Below are 17334 nucleotides of genomic sequence, written 5' to 3' on the forward strand. Positions count from 1 at the left end.
ATTGTACTCCAGTACCATCAGTATTATTCTTGTTCTATTTGACAAAAGGATAGTCAAATAAGACAAAGCATTCTAAAATATCTTTCTTGTTTGATTAATGTCCAGGCTACTGCCAACATAGTGCCTCTAACAACTTAGGAAAGATTTTATGTAACTTTGGTGAGCATTAAATCATGATAAAGTTGTACTAACCGGGATTTTAGCATGAGTTATGAGAGGACAATGCTATTTCTGACTTTGAGTAAATACCTTTTCCTCCTTCTTATATAGTTCCTGGTAGCATGTTACACAATTTAGACCTTTTAGCTCATATGTAAATACAGTGTTGTGTAAATGATGTGTCTGTTTGCAAGGAACTTTTCACTTTGACAATTAGACCTAAAAGAGCTTTACACGTTATTAGTAGTAGTAGTAGTAGTAGTAGTACCAATTAAAGTTTTTTGGTTGTGAGTTTAGATTTTAGATTTGACATCTTATGTAATTCACATGATCTAGGCTGTTTCTACACTTCTTTTTCGGAAAAAGGTACACAAATTACTCCGCAATTTGCGTACCTTTTTCTGATTGTTTTTTCGGAAGAGACTTTTGAAATTTGGCCCATCTACACTGGGCCAAATTTTGGAAAAACCTCCTCTTTCAGAAGAGCCCTTCTACCTCATGAAATGAGGTTTACAGGGTTTCTGAAAGAGCAAGTCTGCTCTTCCGCAAAAAATGTCGGAAGAGCAGACGTGTTCCCTGGACGTGGCAGAGTTTTTCCAGGATACCTCTGGTATCCCAGAAAAACTCTGTAGTGTAGACATAGCCTTAATCATGCAGAATGTCATCTTCCACATAAGCACATGTAGCGATTCACAGGATAAAAACTGATTAAAATGAATCAAGCTTTAAAAAATCAGATGAAACTAGTTAATACCATTTCTACTTATGACATCTTTCATAAAAGGTCAAATCAAAGGGTTGTTACAATGCCGTCTTGACATAACTTTTATCTAAATAAAGATGCCTGCCATCTGATGCAGAAACACCATACTGGAATAGGTGCATACAGTAACAGAAAGAAACAAACTAATGAAATAGAAATATGTTGTGACATTCTTCCTTCTCTTTGCTGTTATCTGGCTTTGATGATGGCCTAGTTCTCTGAGATTTTTGTGGGTAAAAAGATGAAGCGGATAGTACAAAATTGAACATTACAGTACCTTTCTACCAGCACAATAGCCAAAAATGTCAGTCAAGATGAAATTAGGCTCTAATTTATAGAACTACCTGCTTCACATATACAAATAAATTAATTTATGTAAGCTTTCATATCATTTTTGTGTGTTCATTTAGTGGCTGGCTGAAAACTTTACCCAACACGTCAGTTTCCATCTTCTCAGCCAGATACTCAAATTGTTTTTTTTTTCTCACTTGTACTTGTTTTACACAGCTAGAATTCCTTTAGGCAATCACTGGTGACATTAGGGACATTTGGCTCAATCTGGAAGTTCTTATTTATTCTTTCTGTGGGTAGAACTCCCACTGAATTTATAGGCTTGGCCTGCTGTTAGGCATATAGTACAGTTACCCATTTCTTCCTGCTAATGTGATCACTGGGCCATTGCATCTAGTTCACACAGCAATCACTAGTCTTGTTGGAGATTACAGACTGAAAGGGTTCAGTTCTGATTGTGTTAAGTGCCCTTAACTCCCATGAACAGGGCTCGCCGAGCCGTGGTGAGCCCCGCTCGCCAGCCGCGCTGTCCGGCGTTCTGCGCATGTGCAGATTGTTCTGCACATGCGCAGATCGCCCAAACCCGGCTCTTCCGGGTTGTAATCTACTCACCACGGGCGAGTAGATTACATAGATTGTCGAGCCCTGCCCGTGAACATGAGTTTAAAATGAAGGAATTTGGCTCCATACAAGATGGAATGTGATAGCCCTGAATTAGCTCTTACACAAAGCAAGAAGAGTCCAGTTTGTAGCAGCAGCCCATAGAGAAGATTTGGTTCCAGTGCAGATTAAACGAGGACATCCCATTTTTCTAGTTTGTAAAAACAAAACCATGGGTCCCTGATAGGTTAAAACTAACGGGAAGGAGGGAAGTTATCATGATGATGCACTTTGCATAAGTAGACCAAACAGGACACAGCTGCCTTCATATAAAAACGTGAAGTGGAGAGATCACTGAAATATTAAACCCTGTATGGTATTTAGCTGAGAAGCAGAAAAAGCCCATTGTTTTTGATTATCTGCATTATTTTCAATCCTCTTGTGGCCCTCTTTGTTCACTGCAGTGCTATCTTCCTAAAGACAGAGCTGAGAACCACACATTTCCCCACTTCCAAACTCAGCCAGTTTATGCAGTCACGGTCTTGGCAGATGTTTCATTCATTTTTAGACTCATGTGATATCTTTGTTCACATTTTCTTTATTATAAAATTAATATATATCATTTATATTGTATTGTGCTGGCAGTCAGGATCAAGGGTGGCTAGACTAGGCATTGTCCAAATCCATAACATGACACAGTCCTCCCGCCCCCACATAACAGCTTTCAGTTGATAGTATCTGATTTAAAAGTGTGTGATTGATTTAATTTATACATGGCATCTAATGCCAACAATGTAAAGAATTCCTGAGCACCTGCAAAAACAGAGACTAGTATTGGCAGCAATACAAGGGAGATACCACAGTCTAGGTCTACACAAAAACATTAAGTAGACCCAGCTACATTACTGAAAGGTGTAGAAAGTCTGTATCTCTGTGCAACCCAGTTAGACCAATCTTACCCCTACTAGACAGTGCTAGGTTAGCAGAACAATTCTTCATCACATAGCTACTATCTTCCAGGAAAGTTGATTAACTACAGCAATGGGAGAACTTCTCCCATCCCATCACAGGAGTGAGGTTATGTCTAGACTATAGGGTTTTTGCGGGATACCTCTGGTATCCCAGAGGTATCCCGCAAAAACCCCACCGTATCCAAGGAACGCGTTTGCTCTTCCGCTTTTTTTTTGTGGAAGAGCAAACACCCACTTTCAGGGAGCCCTGTATACCTTGTTTCATGAGGCATAAGGGCTCTGCTGAAAAAGGGGAGGCTTTTCCACCATTTGGCCCTGTCTAAACAGGGCCAAATGGCAGAAAAGCCTCTTCCAGGGGGGGAAAAAAAGGCGGAAAAAGCTACACAAAATGTGGAGCACATTTTGTGTAGATTTTTCTGCAAAAATGTCGCAGTCTAGACCTAGCCTGAGTGTCTACCCAGATGGGCTACAGCTGTGTCATGATAACACTTTAAGTGAAGATATAGCCAAGGGAACAGGAGGATTAGTATTATGTCAGTACTACATAGCCACTGGGCTGGCCTCCAGTAAGGAGCGTCTCCAATCTGGTGTGAGATGTTGTCACCTGAACAAGTTACTTTAAGAGCAAAATTAATCTAAACTTTTATGATCATCTCTGACTTATTGGCTTCAGTGGAGCTGCAAGTACATGCCGCCTGTGAGTTGCAAAGAGAGTGTGGCGGCAGCACTTTGGTTAGTGCCTTTGTTGGCTTTTGGCATCATTTAAGCTATTGTTGTAATTCTCCAGCTTATAGTTCTACATCTTTTCACATTCGGTTTCAATGGGAAGCATTTCTAACAGAAACAAGGGACAGTGTCTGGCTTAGACAGACTAACAATTGCGTGGCTCATTGCTTTGAGTAGTGGTTGAAAGATCAGTCTTCCAGGGCAAACCACTAACTGCTTTAAAGCTTGTTTTCCCTTCAACGTTAGGTTTATCATCATCAGGCTTGATGTAATATGGGAAAACTTTGCTGTGGTCTAATTTATGATAGCCTGTGTGAATAAAATGAAAAGAAAAAACAAATCTCTGAATCTGTAAGGAGTTCCATCTGTTTAGTGTACAGCTAACGTATCTATCCTGTGTTATTCCAAATGGAAATTGACATTGGTGCAGACATCCAATGTAAAGAGTAGGGCACACTTCACAAACCCATGTAGGATCAGCTCTGCTGGAATATAGGGATCCTGAAGTGATCATTGTCTCCTCCTTTGAGAATCTGAAGCACTATGTGCCCAATCTGAACATGTTAAACTGAGGTCCTGTGGTCACAGAATCCCATTTCCCTTTTTTCCTAAGAACAAAGGCATCAATCCTGATGTCCTGGCCAAAGTCCAATTCTAGTGATCACATTCTGCCTCTCTAGAGCAGCGTTTCTTAAACTTTTTAAGACCAAGGAACACCAAACAATTTTTTTTATGAGGAACACCAAGGATTGGTATTGAGAAAAAAAAAGTTGGGAGGAAAGTAATTGATCAAAAAAAAAAGTCACCTGCCCCTTTAAGGAAGGGCGGCCATTTTGAACTCTGTTGTTCTCCGTGGCACACCTCCGACTGTCTCGTGGCACACCGGTGTTTCCTGGAATACAGTTTAAGAAACACTGCTCTAGAGTCTCTCTACAATGGCTTGTGAATATATTATTCCCTCCTTATCTTTCTAAAAACTTATTTTTAGAATGTCTTCTGTGCTCAATCCCAGAGGTGGCTGCATTTTGTCAATACATGAAATGATCTTGATTTCTCTACATAATCAGCCTTCATTATGCTCATGCAACCCCTGTGATTCTGCTGTGACATTACTGGTATTGAACATGTACCCATGAGAGGAGGATTAGGCATACCGTCTGATACATATTTGGAACTCCCTTGGGACAGAAGATGCTTTAGAAACTGATGTTGTTATTATTCTGATGTGTTCTCTCTTTTACATCTGACTGCAATGAATTAGATCCTGGATGAGGTTGAAAGGAGAAGGGGCATCTCTGCTGCCCTGGTTTATCCATTTATGAGGAGCCTGATGGAGTCTCCTTTTCCTGCACCTGGAAAGACAATCAAAGTCAAGACTTTTCTGCCTGGAGCTGGAAATGAGGTAAAAGGCTACTGCAAATCTTAAAACCAAAACCAAAGACCTCCCCCCCCCCTCGCCCCCAAACTCCACAAATAACGAAAAGTAGCCAAAGAAAGAAAGATGAGGATGGGGAAACCATGGAATATTGTCGGAGGGTTCTGGAAAACAGCAGCATAATTACTATTAATTGTAATTCCCTTTGATTATTATGAACCAGTTTTATGAAGAGGTAGGTATTTCGTTTGTTACTTCACTGGAAGTTGAATCATAAAAACAAAATCTCACATACTCCAAGTCCTTGTGTATTTAACAGAAGAGCTAAGACATGGCTGTAGGGATGGTGTAGACGGAGCTTGATCCTGCCTTGAGGGCGGGGGGCTGGACTCGATGACCTCTCGAGGTCCCTTCCAGTCCTATTATTCTATGATTCTATGGCTGTACATTATTGCAGTACAGGCAGTCCCCGGGTTACGTACAAGATAGGGACTGTAGGTTTGTTCTTAAGTCGAATCTGTATGTAAGTCGGAACTGGCGTCCAGATTCAGACACTGCTGAAACTGACCGCCAGTTCTGACTTACATACAGAATCAACTTAAGAACCCCAGGCGTCCCCAAGTCAGCTGCTGCTGAAACTGATCAGCAGCTGATTCCAGGAAGCCCGGGGCAGAGCAACTCTGCCTGGGGCTTCCTGTAGTCAGCGCTGGTCAGTTTCAGCAGAAGCTGACTTGGGGACGCCTGGGGCAGAGCAGCTGGGGTGCTGCTGGGTTGGTCCAGTAGTGCCCAGAGCGGGCGCTGCAGGACCAATCGGCAGCGCCCCAGCTGCTCTGCCCCAGAGTCCAAAACAAAAGCCTGGTCTGCTGGGGGGGGGGAGCACACTAGCTGCGCCCCCTCCCCCCCCAGCAGACCAGGGACACGGGGAGCAGAGCCGCAGCAGCAGCGGGGTGCCGCGCCTCTGAGGCTTTGCTCTGGCAAAGCCTCAGAGGCGAGGGACCCCGCCGCGGCTGCGGCTTCAGTCTGGGTGCCTGTGGTCTGCTGGGGACGGTCCCCAGCAGACCACAGGCACCCAGACTGAAGCGGCAGCAGCGACAGTTCCCTGCTCTGGCAAAGCCTCAGAGGCGCGGGACCCCCCCCGCGGCTGCGGCTTCAGTCTGGGTGCCCCTGGTCTGCTGGAGACGGTCTCCAGCAGACCAGGGGCACCGGAGCAGCTTACGAATGGGGCTTTCTCGCCGCGGAGGTCGGGGCGAGAAAGCCCCGTTCGTAAGTGCGGATCCGACATAAGTCGGATCCGCGTAAGTCGGGGACTGCCTGTATTAGCAAACTAGAAGTCATCCATAAGGTGTTTTCCATTATGGCTGTATTCCATCAGATCAGAAACGTAGAAGTAGGACAAGTTTTGTTGTTCAGAGATATGGAATTGGGCAAAGAATTACCAGCAGCATTTGGTGACAGTTTTAAACATCAGTGTTCTGAAATAAATAGCTTCAGGGGGTAGCCAAGTTAGTCTGTACAGGATAAACTTAAAAAACAACAAATGGTCTGGTAGCACTTTATAGACTAACACAACATGTAGAAGGTATCATGAGCTTTCATGGGCACAGCCCACTTCTTCTTCACCCTACTTCTTAAAACTCCGGTGATCTGAAAAAGTGGGCTGTGCCCACAAAAGCTCATGATACCATCTACATGCTGTGTTAGTCTATAAAGTGCTACCAGACCATTTGTTGTTTTTTAAGTTTATCCTGAAATAAATAGTCATTTTCTTGACCTTCAGGGCGTTGGCCCATTTTTGGAACAGCAGGTGTTATAAAAAGTCTTATGGATTAAGAGAGAGAGGATGTACACAAATATGTATATAGATACATTTAATTTCATTTTATTACAGAATCTCAGCTAAAAATAAAAGATGTAAAAGTCCAATAAAAATATAGTATTTAAGATAAAGTGGCCTACTAGAGAGTATCAATGTGTTGGTTAAAAAGTAATTTTTTAACTAGAGGACTTGCCTATTTGGTATGTCAAATTCTGCTGTGTACTCTAGTATAAATCCATAATTACTCCACTCATTTAGATAGACTAAGTGTAGAATTATTAAATATAGAATTTGGCTGACTGGCGTAGAAAAAAAAATGATTTTCTTCTTGTAGTTCTATTTTACAGTCAAGTTCTCTGCCTATAAATAATTTTTACACTGGGACACATTTTCTAGTGATGTAAAGCCAGTAACTTCAATTGATTTACAGTTTATTTCATAATATCTTTTGAGATGAAACAAAAAGGGTTCCCTGTAAAAGTGACCTGTAAGGTGCACTGAAGTCTTCAATCCTCACCCTATGGAAAGCATAAGGAATTGTGAGGAGAAAAGGCAAGATTTGATGCTGTTTTCTAGATGTGATTGTATTTGATAACTGGCTTTGTAATCTCGCGCCATTTAGCTCATGTTTCAGATCCCTTCCATACAAAAATACCGATAATGCCAACCTTAATACATGGAAACAAACAAGTACAGGGAAGCAGGCAGCAGATCAGAAAAAGACTTCAGTTAGATTCGACTTTGTTCTCAGTTCCACAAGTGCAACCTCACTGATTTAAGAGGAATTGCACGAGCTTAATTGAGAACGGAATTTGGCCCTTCCACTGTAACATTTCTGGCATAAACACAAACAGCAACTAACTGGGAAATAAGCCTTGTATTCTTGAATAAAGAGCAGAGAGAAGAAGATTTAGCCAAGCATAGAAAATGTCTGTGGTGTTTATGAAAATTGTTGTGACTTGCCATGCAACCCAAAGCAAGATTATAGTGTTGGAAATTGAGTAACTAGTTCCCAATGACTTGACATATTAACATGACTCAAGCTTTCAACCACAATGCTGAGGAATGTTTTAGCTCTTAATATTTGTCACCTTAATGACATGGGAGCCAGCATTTACCCGACTGGTAGCATTACTATGTTTACTGGTGTTTGTAGCAATGGTAGGGTGGTGGTGGTACAGAGGGAGAAAGTTTGTTTGCATATTTTGGGTTTCTTAAAAAAATCTAACCACAAGATTTGACCTATATAATATGGATGTGACAGTGACTTTCTTCTGACTCTTCTTATCATGTCCCTGAGCACAATGGTGTCAATCCATTTTGAAGAACTGGTGTCAATCCATTTTGTTTCCACTCTCCTGCACTCTGGTGCTAGCTGTAGTGTTGTTTTGGAGGAATTTCATAAGGGCTAATTCAGTTTCAGACCAATACCACAATGTTAACAGACTCTGGAACCACATGTATGACAGCATAAAACATACTTTATGGCAATAAATTGGCTGTGGCTTTAGGACACACAGAAGGAAGGCTAGATTGTTATGGTCCTGGGGAATGTATCCTCTGAGATTTCAACCAGGCCTTTAACCTGACAAAAGCAACCCCTTACACTGTACAGTACAAGGAGGGGGGGGTGTCTTTTTTTGGGAAAGTCTGATCATGTGAAGTATCTTCCAGCTTTACATTTCCAATGCATTTACGCTAGTAGTTCCTCCAAATGTCACTAGGTCATCAGCTGCTGCCCTTCCCTTCCATCTCTTTTTTTCTCTCCTTGGTTCTCTTATACATTTTTTTACCCCTCCCTGTTTTTCTATCCTCCAACTTTGAAGAACCAGTCTAAATTTGGCTCATGCAGAGTAGGATATTTAAGGAATCCTGAAATCCCACAGGTTAAATGCTCAGATGAAAAAATTCAGCTTAATAAATCTGAGGCTCGGGGTTCAGATACACAGGGGTGGGTGCATTGCAGAAACTAGGGCAGGGTGGAACTTGTCATACGTTGCCATTCAAACCATGATCCTGACTTTCCAGAAAAAGTTACAAGTTCAGTTTTTTACCTCATGCTGCTGATACAGTTGAGCTGCCCATTTTCAAAGCAGATATTTATAAAGCAGGGCTGTTTCCTCCCCAGAAATGATGGCTGATTTAATGCACAGAGAGTTGTTTTCTGTGAGATTTGTAGGATTTGCAGATGTAACCTGGTGAGGAGGTGTGCAACAGAGCCTGCATCTCCCTTTAGTCTCTCTCTGCAAAGGAGAAAGTGAAGGAGAAAGTCCCCTGTCTCCTCAGGACAGAGAGGGAGGCAGGTAGAGCCATGTGGCCTATGCATGGGTGAAAGGCTACTGAAGAGCTATCGCAGCCTGACCAGTTAAACGTATTTACATTTTTTTAATCCTTTCAGGTGATAGAGCTTAGGCGTCCAATGGACTCACGTCTGGAACATGTGGACTTTGAGTGTCTTTTCAAGTGCCTCAGCATACGACAGATCATCAGGATCTTTGCTTCCCTTCTGCTGGAGCGACGCGTGATTTTCATAGCAGATAAGCTCAAGTAAGTGGCAAAGGAACTTTAATTATAACATGTTGTTGGAGCCAGCATTGTCTAATGATACAAAGGGCATTGAGAGATGGAGAAGGAGATTGCTGGAAGTCAGGATTCTCCCTCTGCAGACATGAGATGAGGCACTGAAATAACCCCTGCTGATTTCTGCGTGAGTTATTTCTAGCTTGCAGTTGGGCAGTAGAATCAGCTGTGCTACTAGCTGGTAGCCACATCACTGGTCTTTGTCTCAGTTTCCCCATCTGTAAAAAGATTTACCTACCTGTGAACATACTCTGCACTCAGAAGAGCATAGGACTGCCCTTGTGCTTGGCTCACCCAGGGGAGAAGGCCCTAATTAAATAATACCTTCACTTACATAGCTATTTTTCCTCTGTACATCTCCTAGCTCTTTACCAACATCATCATTTTACTGAGGCACGGTGTCAGTGGAGGCTGGAATTTTCATGCATTTGCTAAATTTGAGGCACCAGTGTGAGACCTGTCAGGCTTGATTTCCAGATGTAATAAGCTTAGGCAGGAGCTGCATAGTCTTAGCAGCTCTGAATATCAGGCCTTACTAACCTTAGCGGTGCCACAGAAATTGAGGCACCCTGAATCAGTGGACATTTGCCAGAAGCTATAGAATGAGTCAGAAGCAGTTAGGTTAGAACCTAGGTCTCGTGTCTTCGAGCATCCATGCATAGTCCCTAGAGTACAACTAAACTCAGATGTGACTTCAGCAGTATTTAAGCAAGCAGATCTTCCATTGGATTAGCACTCTATGAATTGGATGGTTTCTAAACACTGACGCTCATACACTTTGGGGTATATCAGACTGCTTTACTAGTAGATTAACAAGCAGTTACTGTGACAACTGAATTTTTAACCCCTCAGTTAGTTAAGGACTTTTCTGTGCTGGTCTAGTTTAGTGGTGTAAACATTAGCCTGAAAGTACCTATAGTCTTTGAAAACAAAGGTTCCAATCCCACTAAGATTAATTCATCTGTTCCTTCTTCTTATTTAAAAAGTGCAGCCTGATTTATGCCTCAAGAGACCTTTCAAAGGAGATTGTTACAGTTTAGCTAAAATCTTCTCATTTGGACATTACAAATCTTTATTTGTATGTGGAGGAATTTGCCACAGTGTCTTGAGGCAAAATTTTCCTTCTCTGTCTTGTGTGCCCCCCTCCGTTGGACTCCTAACCCCCATCCCAGAGTTGGGCACCTTTTGGCAGTGATCTGTGCACATAATTAAGGGAGGACTTTTGAAAAGAAAGGATTTATGGAAATGCAAAAAAAAGAAAAAGTATTACTTTGCTGTATTTTACAAGAAGGGGCCGTGCACAGCTTGAACTTCTGCTCACAAACAGGGAGGAACTAATAGGGGAAGTAGAGGTGGGTGACAACCTTGGAAGCAGTGATCATGAGATGGTAGATTTCAGGATCCTGACCAAAGGAAGAAAAGAGAGTAGTAAAATACACAGCTTGGACTTCAAAAAAGCAGATTTTGACTCCCTCAGAGATCTGATGGGCAGAATCCCCTGGGATGCTAACATGAAGGGGAAAGGAGTCCAGGAAAGCTGGCAGGATTTTAAAGAAGCCTTATTGAAGGCACAAAAGGAAACCATCCCGATGCATAGGAAGAGAAGCAAACATGATAGGAGACCGGATTGGCTTACAGGGGAAATCCTTGGTGAACTTAAGCACAAAAAGGAAGCTTACAAAAAGTGGAAACTTGGACAAATGACCAGGGAGGGGTTTAAATGTATAGCTTGAGAATGCCAGGGGGTTATCAGGAAGGTGAAAGCGCAATTGGAATTGTGGCTGACAAAGGATTTGAAGGATAACAAGAAAGGTTTCTACAAGCATGTTAACAAGAAGAAGGTGATCAGAGAGGGTGTGAGGCCCCTACTGGATGAAGGAGGTAACCTAGTGACAGATGACGTGGGGAAAGCTGAAGTACTCAATGGAGGGGCAGATGACGATTTTGCGGGGCCCAGGGCAGCACAATTTCGCAGGGCCCCCTTTGACACGGTGCATGTTCGGGGCTTCTTGAAGCGTGGGGCCCGGGGCGGCTGCCCCGCTTGCCCTACCCTATATCCGCCCCTGACTCAATGCGTTCTTTGCCTCTGTCTTCATGGACAAGGTCGGCTCCCTTACTAATGCGCTAAGTGATGCAAGATGGGATGAAGATGGACAGCCCTTGGTGGGTAAAGAACAGGTTAGGAACTATTTAGAAAAGCTAAATGTTCACAAATCCATGGGTCCGGACTTAGTGCATCCGAGGGTACTGAGGGAGTTGGCAAATGTCATTGAGGAGCCTTTGGCCATTATCTTTGAAAAGTCGTGAAGATCAGGAGAGATCCCAGATGATTGGAAAAAGGCAAATGTAGTGCCCATCTTCAAAAAAGGGAGGAAGGACGATTCAGGGAAACTATAGGCCGGTCACTCTTACCTCGGTTCCTGGAAAAATCATGGAAGGGATCCTTAAGGAATCCATTTTGAGGCACTTGAAAGAGGGGAAAGTGTTCAAGAATAGTCAGCATGGATTCCCAAAGGGCAAGTCCTGCCTTATCAATCCGATTAGCTTCTATGATGAGGTAACTGGCTCTGTAGACATGGGAAAGTCAGTGGATGTGATATATCTTGACTTTTGCAAGGCTTTTGATACAGTCTCCAATAATATTCTTGCCAGCAAGTTAAGGGAACGTGGATTGGATAAATAGACGGTAAGATGGATAGAAAGCTGGCTAGAAGGTCGGGCCCAGCAGGTAGTCATCAACGGCTTGATGTCAGGGTGGCGGTCGGTTTCTAGCGGAGTGCCCCAAGGTTCGGTTCTAGGACCAGTTTTGTTCAATATCTTTATTAATGGCCTGGATGAGGGGATGGATTGCACCCTCAGCAAGTTTGCAGATGACACTAAGCTAAGGAAAGAGGTAGATACACTCCAGGGCAGAGATAGGGTCCAGAGTGACTTAGGCAAATTGGAGGATTGGGCCACAAGAAATCTGATGAGGTTCAACCAGGACAAGTGCAGAGTCCTGCACTTGGGATGGAAGAATTACAGGTTGGGGACCGAACGGCTAAGTAGTAGTTCTGCAGAAAAGGACCTGGGGGTGACAGTGGATGAGAAGCTGGATATGACTCAACAGTGTGCCCTCGTAGCCAAGAAGGCTAATGGCATATTAGGTTGCAGTAGGAGGATCATTGCCAGCAGATCCAGAGATGTGATTATTCCCCTTTGGGGCTGAGGCCACATCAGGAGTATTGTGTCCAGTTCTGGGCCCCCCACTACAAAAAGGATGTGGAGGCATTGGAGAGGGTCCAGCAGAGGGCAACCAAAATGATTAGGGGGCTGGAGCATATGACCTACGAGGAGAGGCTGAGGGAGTTGGGTTTGTTTAGTCTGCAGAAGCGAAGGGTGAGGGGGGTTTTGATAGCAGCCTTCAGCTTTCTGAAGGGAGGTTCCAAAGAGGATGGAGAGAGGCTGTTCTCAGTAGTGACGGATGGCAGCACAAGGAACAATGTTCTCAAGTTTCGGTGGGAGAGGTCCAGGTTGGATATTAGGAAAAACTATGTCGCTAGGAGGGTGGTGAAGCACTGGAATGGGTTACCTAGGGAGGTGGTGGAGTCTCCATCCCTAGAGGTGTTTAAGTCTTGTCTTGACAAAGCCCTGGCTGGGTTGATTTAGGTGGGATTGGTCCTGCCTAGGGCAGGGGGCTGGACTTGATGACCTTCTGAGGTCTCTTCTAGCTCTATGGTTCTGTGATTCTATGATTCTAAGGTTTGTGCCATTTTCCTCCACACTGAGATTTAAGGAGCATCTTCGCATAATAGAAATATTTTGATTAGAAAAATACCCCAGTATTGATAAAACATTAATAATAGTAACAATACTTTGCACTTAACATCTTTAAAGCATTGTTAAACATGAGCTGAATTTCATAAAAACGCTGTGAGGCAGATAAATATGGTTAGCCCCATTTTACAGATGAGGGATGTGAAGCCCGGAGAGATTGAATGACTTGCTCAAGGCCATAAAGAAATTGTGATGACACTAGGATTTGAACTTCAGTGTTCCTTACTCACAGACATATACAACAGAGCATGCTGTCTTCTCTCCTGGCACTGAGTGCCCTGTGTCTGTCTTTCCGTTGACTCGGGTTCATGTACAATACATAGAACCAAAAGGTTAATATGACTCCTAGTAGCGGGCCAAGATATTTTCATACAAACTCTAAATCCATTTCCTTGCAGGAGCTGTGGTTATGGTTCACTGATACCACCTAGGCCTAGCTCCCTGCTATACCTCTTGAGGGGTGAATCTTGCACCCACACGTTGCACCTGTCCTGCCTTATTTGGGGACATGTGCTCCCCCAGTAGGTGGGGAGGGAGCAGTCCCCATACTCTCTAAGCTCAGGGCCAGCATGTGGACATGGCCTTTACATAGGCACTGCAAGACAGAGTGGATGTCTTGTACTTCCCTTCCCCATTATCCCCCACCTGGATAAGGCCTAACCCAGCCCTTCATTAGGTGCAGCTGTGGTGAATGAAAACACATGCAAACATCTTACATGAGATATTTGCAACCATATCATGGTAAATAATAAAAAATGACAAGTGACAATAAAGACTTCCATACATTACACGTAGGACCACCCAGAATCCTGTAAAACGACCTAAAGTTGATTGTAGGGGTGATTAAAAACACAAATGGATCAAGGCAAACAAACTCTGCTAAGTGCTTTATCAGCCCTGGCCTTCTCTGAATGACCGCCAGGAATAACAGCTGCACTGACTGGTCACCAGTGCATATAATTGCAAAAATACTTTGCATACTCAAAGCCTTACAACCTGGGTGGGGGGTGGGGGGGGGGAGGATAACTTAATAGCCACTCTTCCTGTCAGGAACCCTGATTTAATTTCATGTAAACCCATGGTGAAGATTGTTCTGCTAGCGCAAGCTTTCTCTATTCTTTTCAAGACTGTCTGTGGCATCCCAGATATCAGTGCAGGTGGCTTTGAAAATGTATTTTATATTGCTTCTGGAATTGTTACTAAATCATCTTGTTTTGCTGTCTATATAAGGGTATGTCTACACTAGCCCCCTAGTTCGAACTAGGGAGGCTAATGTAGGCGTTCGAAGTTGCAAATGAAGCCCGGGATTTGAATATCCCAGGCTTTATTTGCATCTTCTCGTGTTACATTCCACGAGGTGTAACAGTTAACTCAAACTAAGGACTTAGTTCAAGTTAACGTTTGACTGCCACGTGTTGCCACGGGCACGTAGTTTGGACTAAGGGGATTTAAAAATGGCGCCCAGACGGGAAGATGCAAATAGAGTCCGGGATATTTAAATCCCAGGCTTCATTTGCAACTTCGAACGCCTACATTAGCCTCCCTAGTTCGAACTAGGGGGCTAGTGTAGACATATCCTAACAGTATTAGTGGATACCATGTGTACCAGTGCACTTGTACTTCTCAGAATGACACGGCCCAGGCCCCCTCCATTATATAACGTTTCGGAGAGAAAAGCACAATTTGCACTGAATGGTGCTGGAGCAAATGGAAGGTAGAGGGTTCAGTGAAGCACTGTCACCTACCATTCTGTAGCTCCCCATCAGCCTGATCCTGCAAGACACTGAAAACCCTAAAACCACTGACCCTGCGGGCGCAGCGTGCAGGGTTGAGCACTACATGCAGAACAGGGAGGTGTTTGATGAAGGAGGCATGGTCTAATGACAGGGTTTGGCGCTCTCCCTCCTCTGAGGGAGCCAGTGGCAGCTTGGCACAGGAGACATCCAAGCTGTCAGTGCTGATGTAGCTAAGGACTGTCGGGAGCAACAAGACTGCACGAATTGCAAAAGATCTCAGGTTTAGTCAAGTTTTCAGTGGAAGCTCAGCTTTCTTGGATACAACATGTCATAGCTGTTACATGAAGGCCCTGACTTACAGAAGTTCTCACTGGACAAAAAGCTGCTGTGATTCCTTTTGGCATATTTCATGCAGAACTGGGAGGATATGGCCAAACAGAAATTAGAAAAAAAAAAAAAGACTTTCCCAGTGTTGTTTGGATTTATATTTACCTCTGTCCCACACAAACCTAGCAGTAACTCTCCATCTTAATTATTGATCAAAATGCAGTCTGCTTCCTGTTCTCTTATGGATTGTTGGTTTTGTTATATTCCGCATTTTGGTCTTTGGCATACAGCACCCAAAACTCGAAATAAAATATACAATTTGCGCTATGCAAATTGCGTATCTTATTTAGATTGTATTTTGAAATAGCTTATTTTGAAATTTGGCGTGTCTACACAGCACCAAATTTTGAAATAATGTGCTATTTTGACACATCCCTTAACCCTTGTGAAATGAGAGTTACAGGGATGCCGAAATAGAGCACCTGTTATTTCAAAAAATATTGCAAAATAATGGACATGTTTAAAAGATGCAGGGTAAGTATTTCGGGATACCTCCAGTATCCCAAAATAGCTCTGCTGTCTAGACGTACCTCTAGAGATTAACATAAGAGGGGACCATCAGATTATCTAAGTTTAACATCTCAGGTCACTAAATACCACCCAGCATCTGCTTACCAAACCAAAGTGTTATGCCCTCAGGAGGCTAAATTATTATGTATCACAAGCAAAAAGCAGAAGGGACCAACGTGTACCAATGCCTAAGGACCCTGCAATGGCAGGCATTTATTTAGTGAGATATACCCAGATAACCCTAGCATATGACCAGCTCCCCACAATTCAAAGGAAGTCCAATTTCATTCATCGGAGTCATGAATAGAGCTCAGCAAATCCATCAGTATGCGCTCCATCTCCACAGATACTGGAGTGGCTGAGGATAGCCACGATTAATTTTTGTGGCTGTTGGAGAAGATGTGGATACTACCAAAAGGACTTTACACAGGTGCATGTCTCGCTTTGTTTTGACAGCTGCTCCTTCAGAGAAGTGTGGTTGGGTCATGCTCTGCTCTGCCCAGCACTTACTGGGGAAAGGGACCAGTGTGCTCCTGTGGAGGAACGTGGTCAAGGCAGGGTGCTTGTCCTGCTCTGCCCCACCAGGTGCTCCTCCTAGGGAAAGGAGTATGAGCGAGAGGCACTGTGAGACAGCTTGTTGGTACCGAGGGCGACTATGGATGCCGATACACATGAAAGGCAGGGAGTCTCCATGTGCATGTTTCCAGTGCATGTGGATGGGATGCAGATCCACATTTTTATATCTGCCGCACTAGGCACAAGGCACTAGTCATGAAGACCTAAGAATTTGGGTGGCTCCCCTATTTATGAGAATGGACAGTTCCACTGATTATTGTTGATAGCTGTGGGCACTGATGACCTGATAGCTGTGCCACTGCACCCATTACAAAACAAAGATTTTCCCTGTTTTTTTATGTTGTACAACTTTTAAGTACTTTAAAAAAATGAGCCAGAGGTAGTGTGCATAGGGCCTTGGACTAGACGTTGGGACCTACATTTTACTCCTGGTTTTGCTGCTAACCTAACCTGCTCTGTGACCTTATTTGAGTAATTTCACCTTTTTTTTCCCCTTGCCACTCCGTGTCTGTCTTGTCTATTTAGACTGTAAACTCTCTAGGGCTGGGAGAGACCTGTTATTATGTGTCTGTGTGTTGTGCAACACTTAGCACAATGGGCTGTGCTTTCAGATGTCATCTGTAGGCGCTCTGTAATATAAACAATAATGAGAGCCCTTTGACAAAGGCCTGCGGAAAGAGCCAGCAAGAAGTGGATTTAAATTCCACACATACTGAGGTTTTCATGGCTTAAACTGGGATGCAGTCTAAGATGAAACACGCTGAGGTAATAACTGCATCGTTTGGATCATAATCTTGTCTGATGTGTGTTTTATTTATTGGCATCACTGCTAATACTAAAAGACTTTACTAGTATTGTGCAAAAAAAAAAAGTGAAACATTGCATAGGTCCAGTCAGTGGGCCCAAGAACCAGAGCAGGAAATTAAAGAGATTTTATAAGGATTTAATTTCTTTATGTACCCAAAAATCTAGGTTAAAAAAGAAATGATGTTGAGGATTCAGACTTCAAACAATGAAGCCTTTTGCAT

At 43.3% G+C, this 17334-nt stretch overlaps 1 protein-coding gene across 17 annotated transcripts in view; it reads left to right on the forward strand.

The window, feature by feature from the left end:
• The window catches only part of DENND2B (DENN domain containing 2B), a 353709-nt gene that overhangs the window by 287951 nt on the left and 48424 nt on the right, over positions 1–17334 (forward strand). For all 17 annotated transcript variants that reach the window (XM_025189962.2, XM_025189963.2, XM_075927977.1 and 14 more), the window contains 2 exons: positions 4772–4912; positions 9100–9248. In XM_025189962.2, coding sequence (XP_025045747.2) covers positions 4772–4912; positions 9100–9248 — 290 coding nt within the window. The remainder of the gene's footprint in view (positions 1–4771; positions 4913–9099; positions 9249–17334) is intronic.

Source organism: Pelodiscus sinensis, chromosome 4, assembly GCF_049634645.1.
Source record: "Pelodiscus sinensis isolate JC-2024 chromosome 4, ASM4963464v1, whole genome shotgun sequence".
Lineage (NCBI taxonomy): Eukaryota > Metazoa > Chordata > Testudines > Trionychidae > Pelodiscus > Pelodiscus sinensis.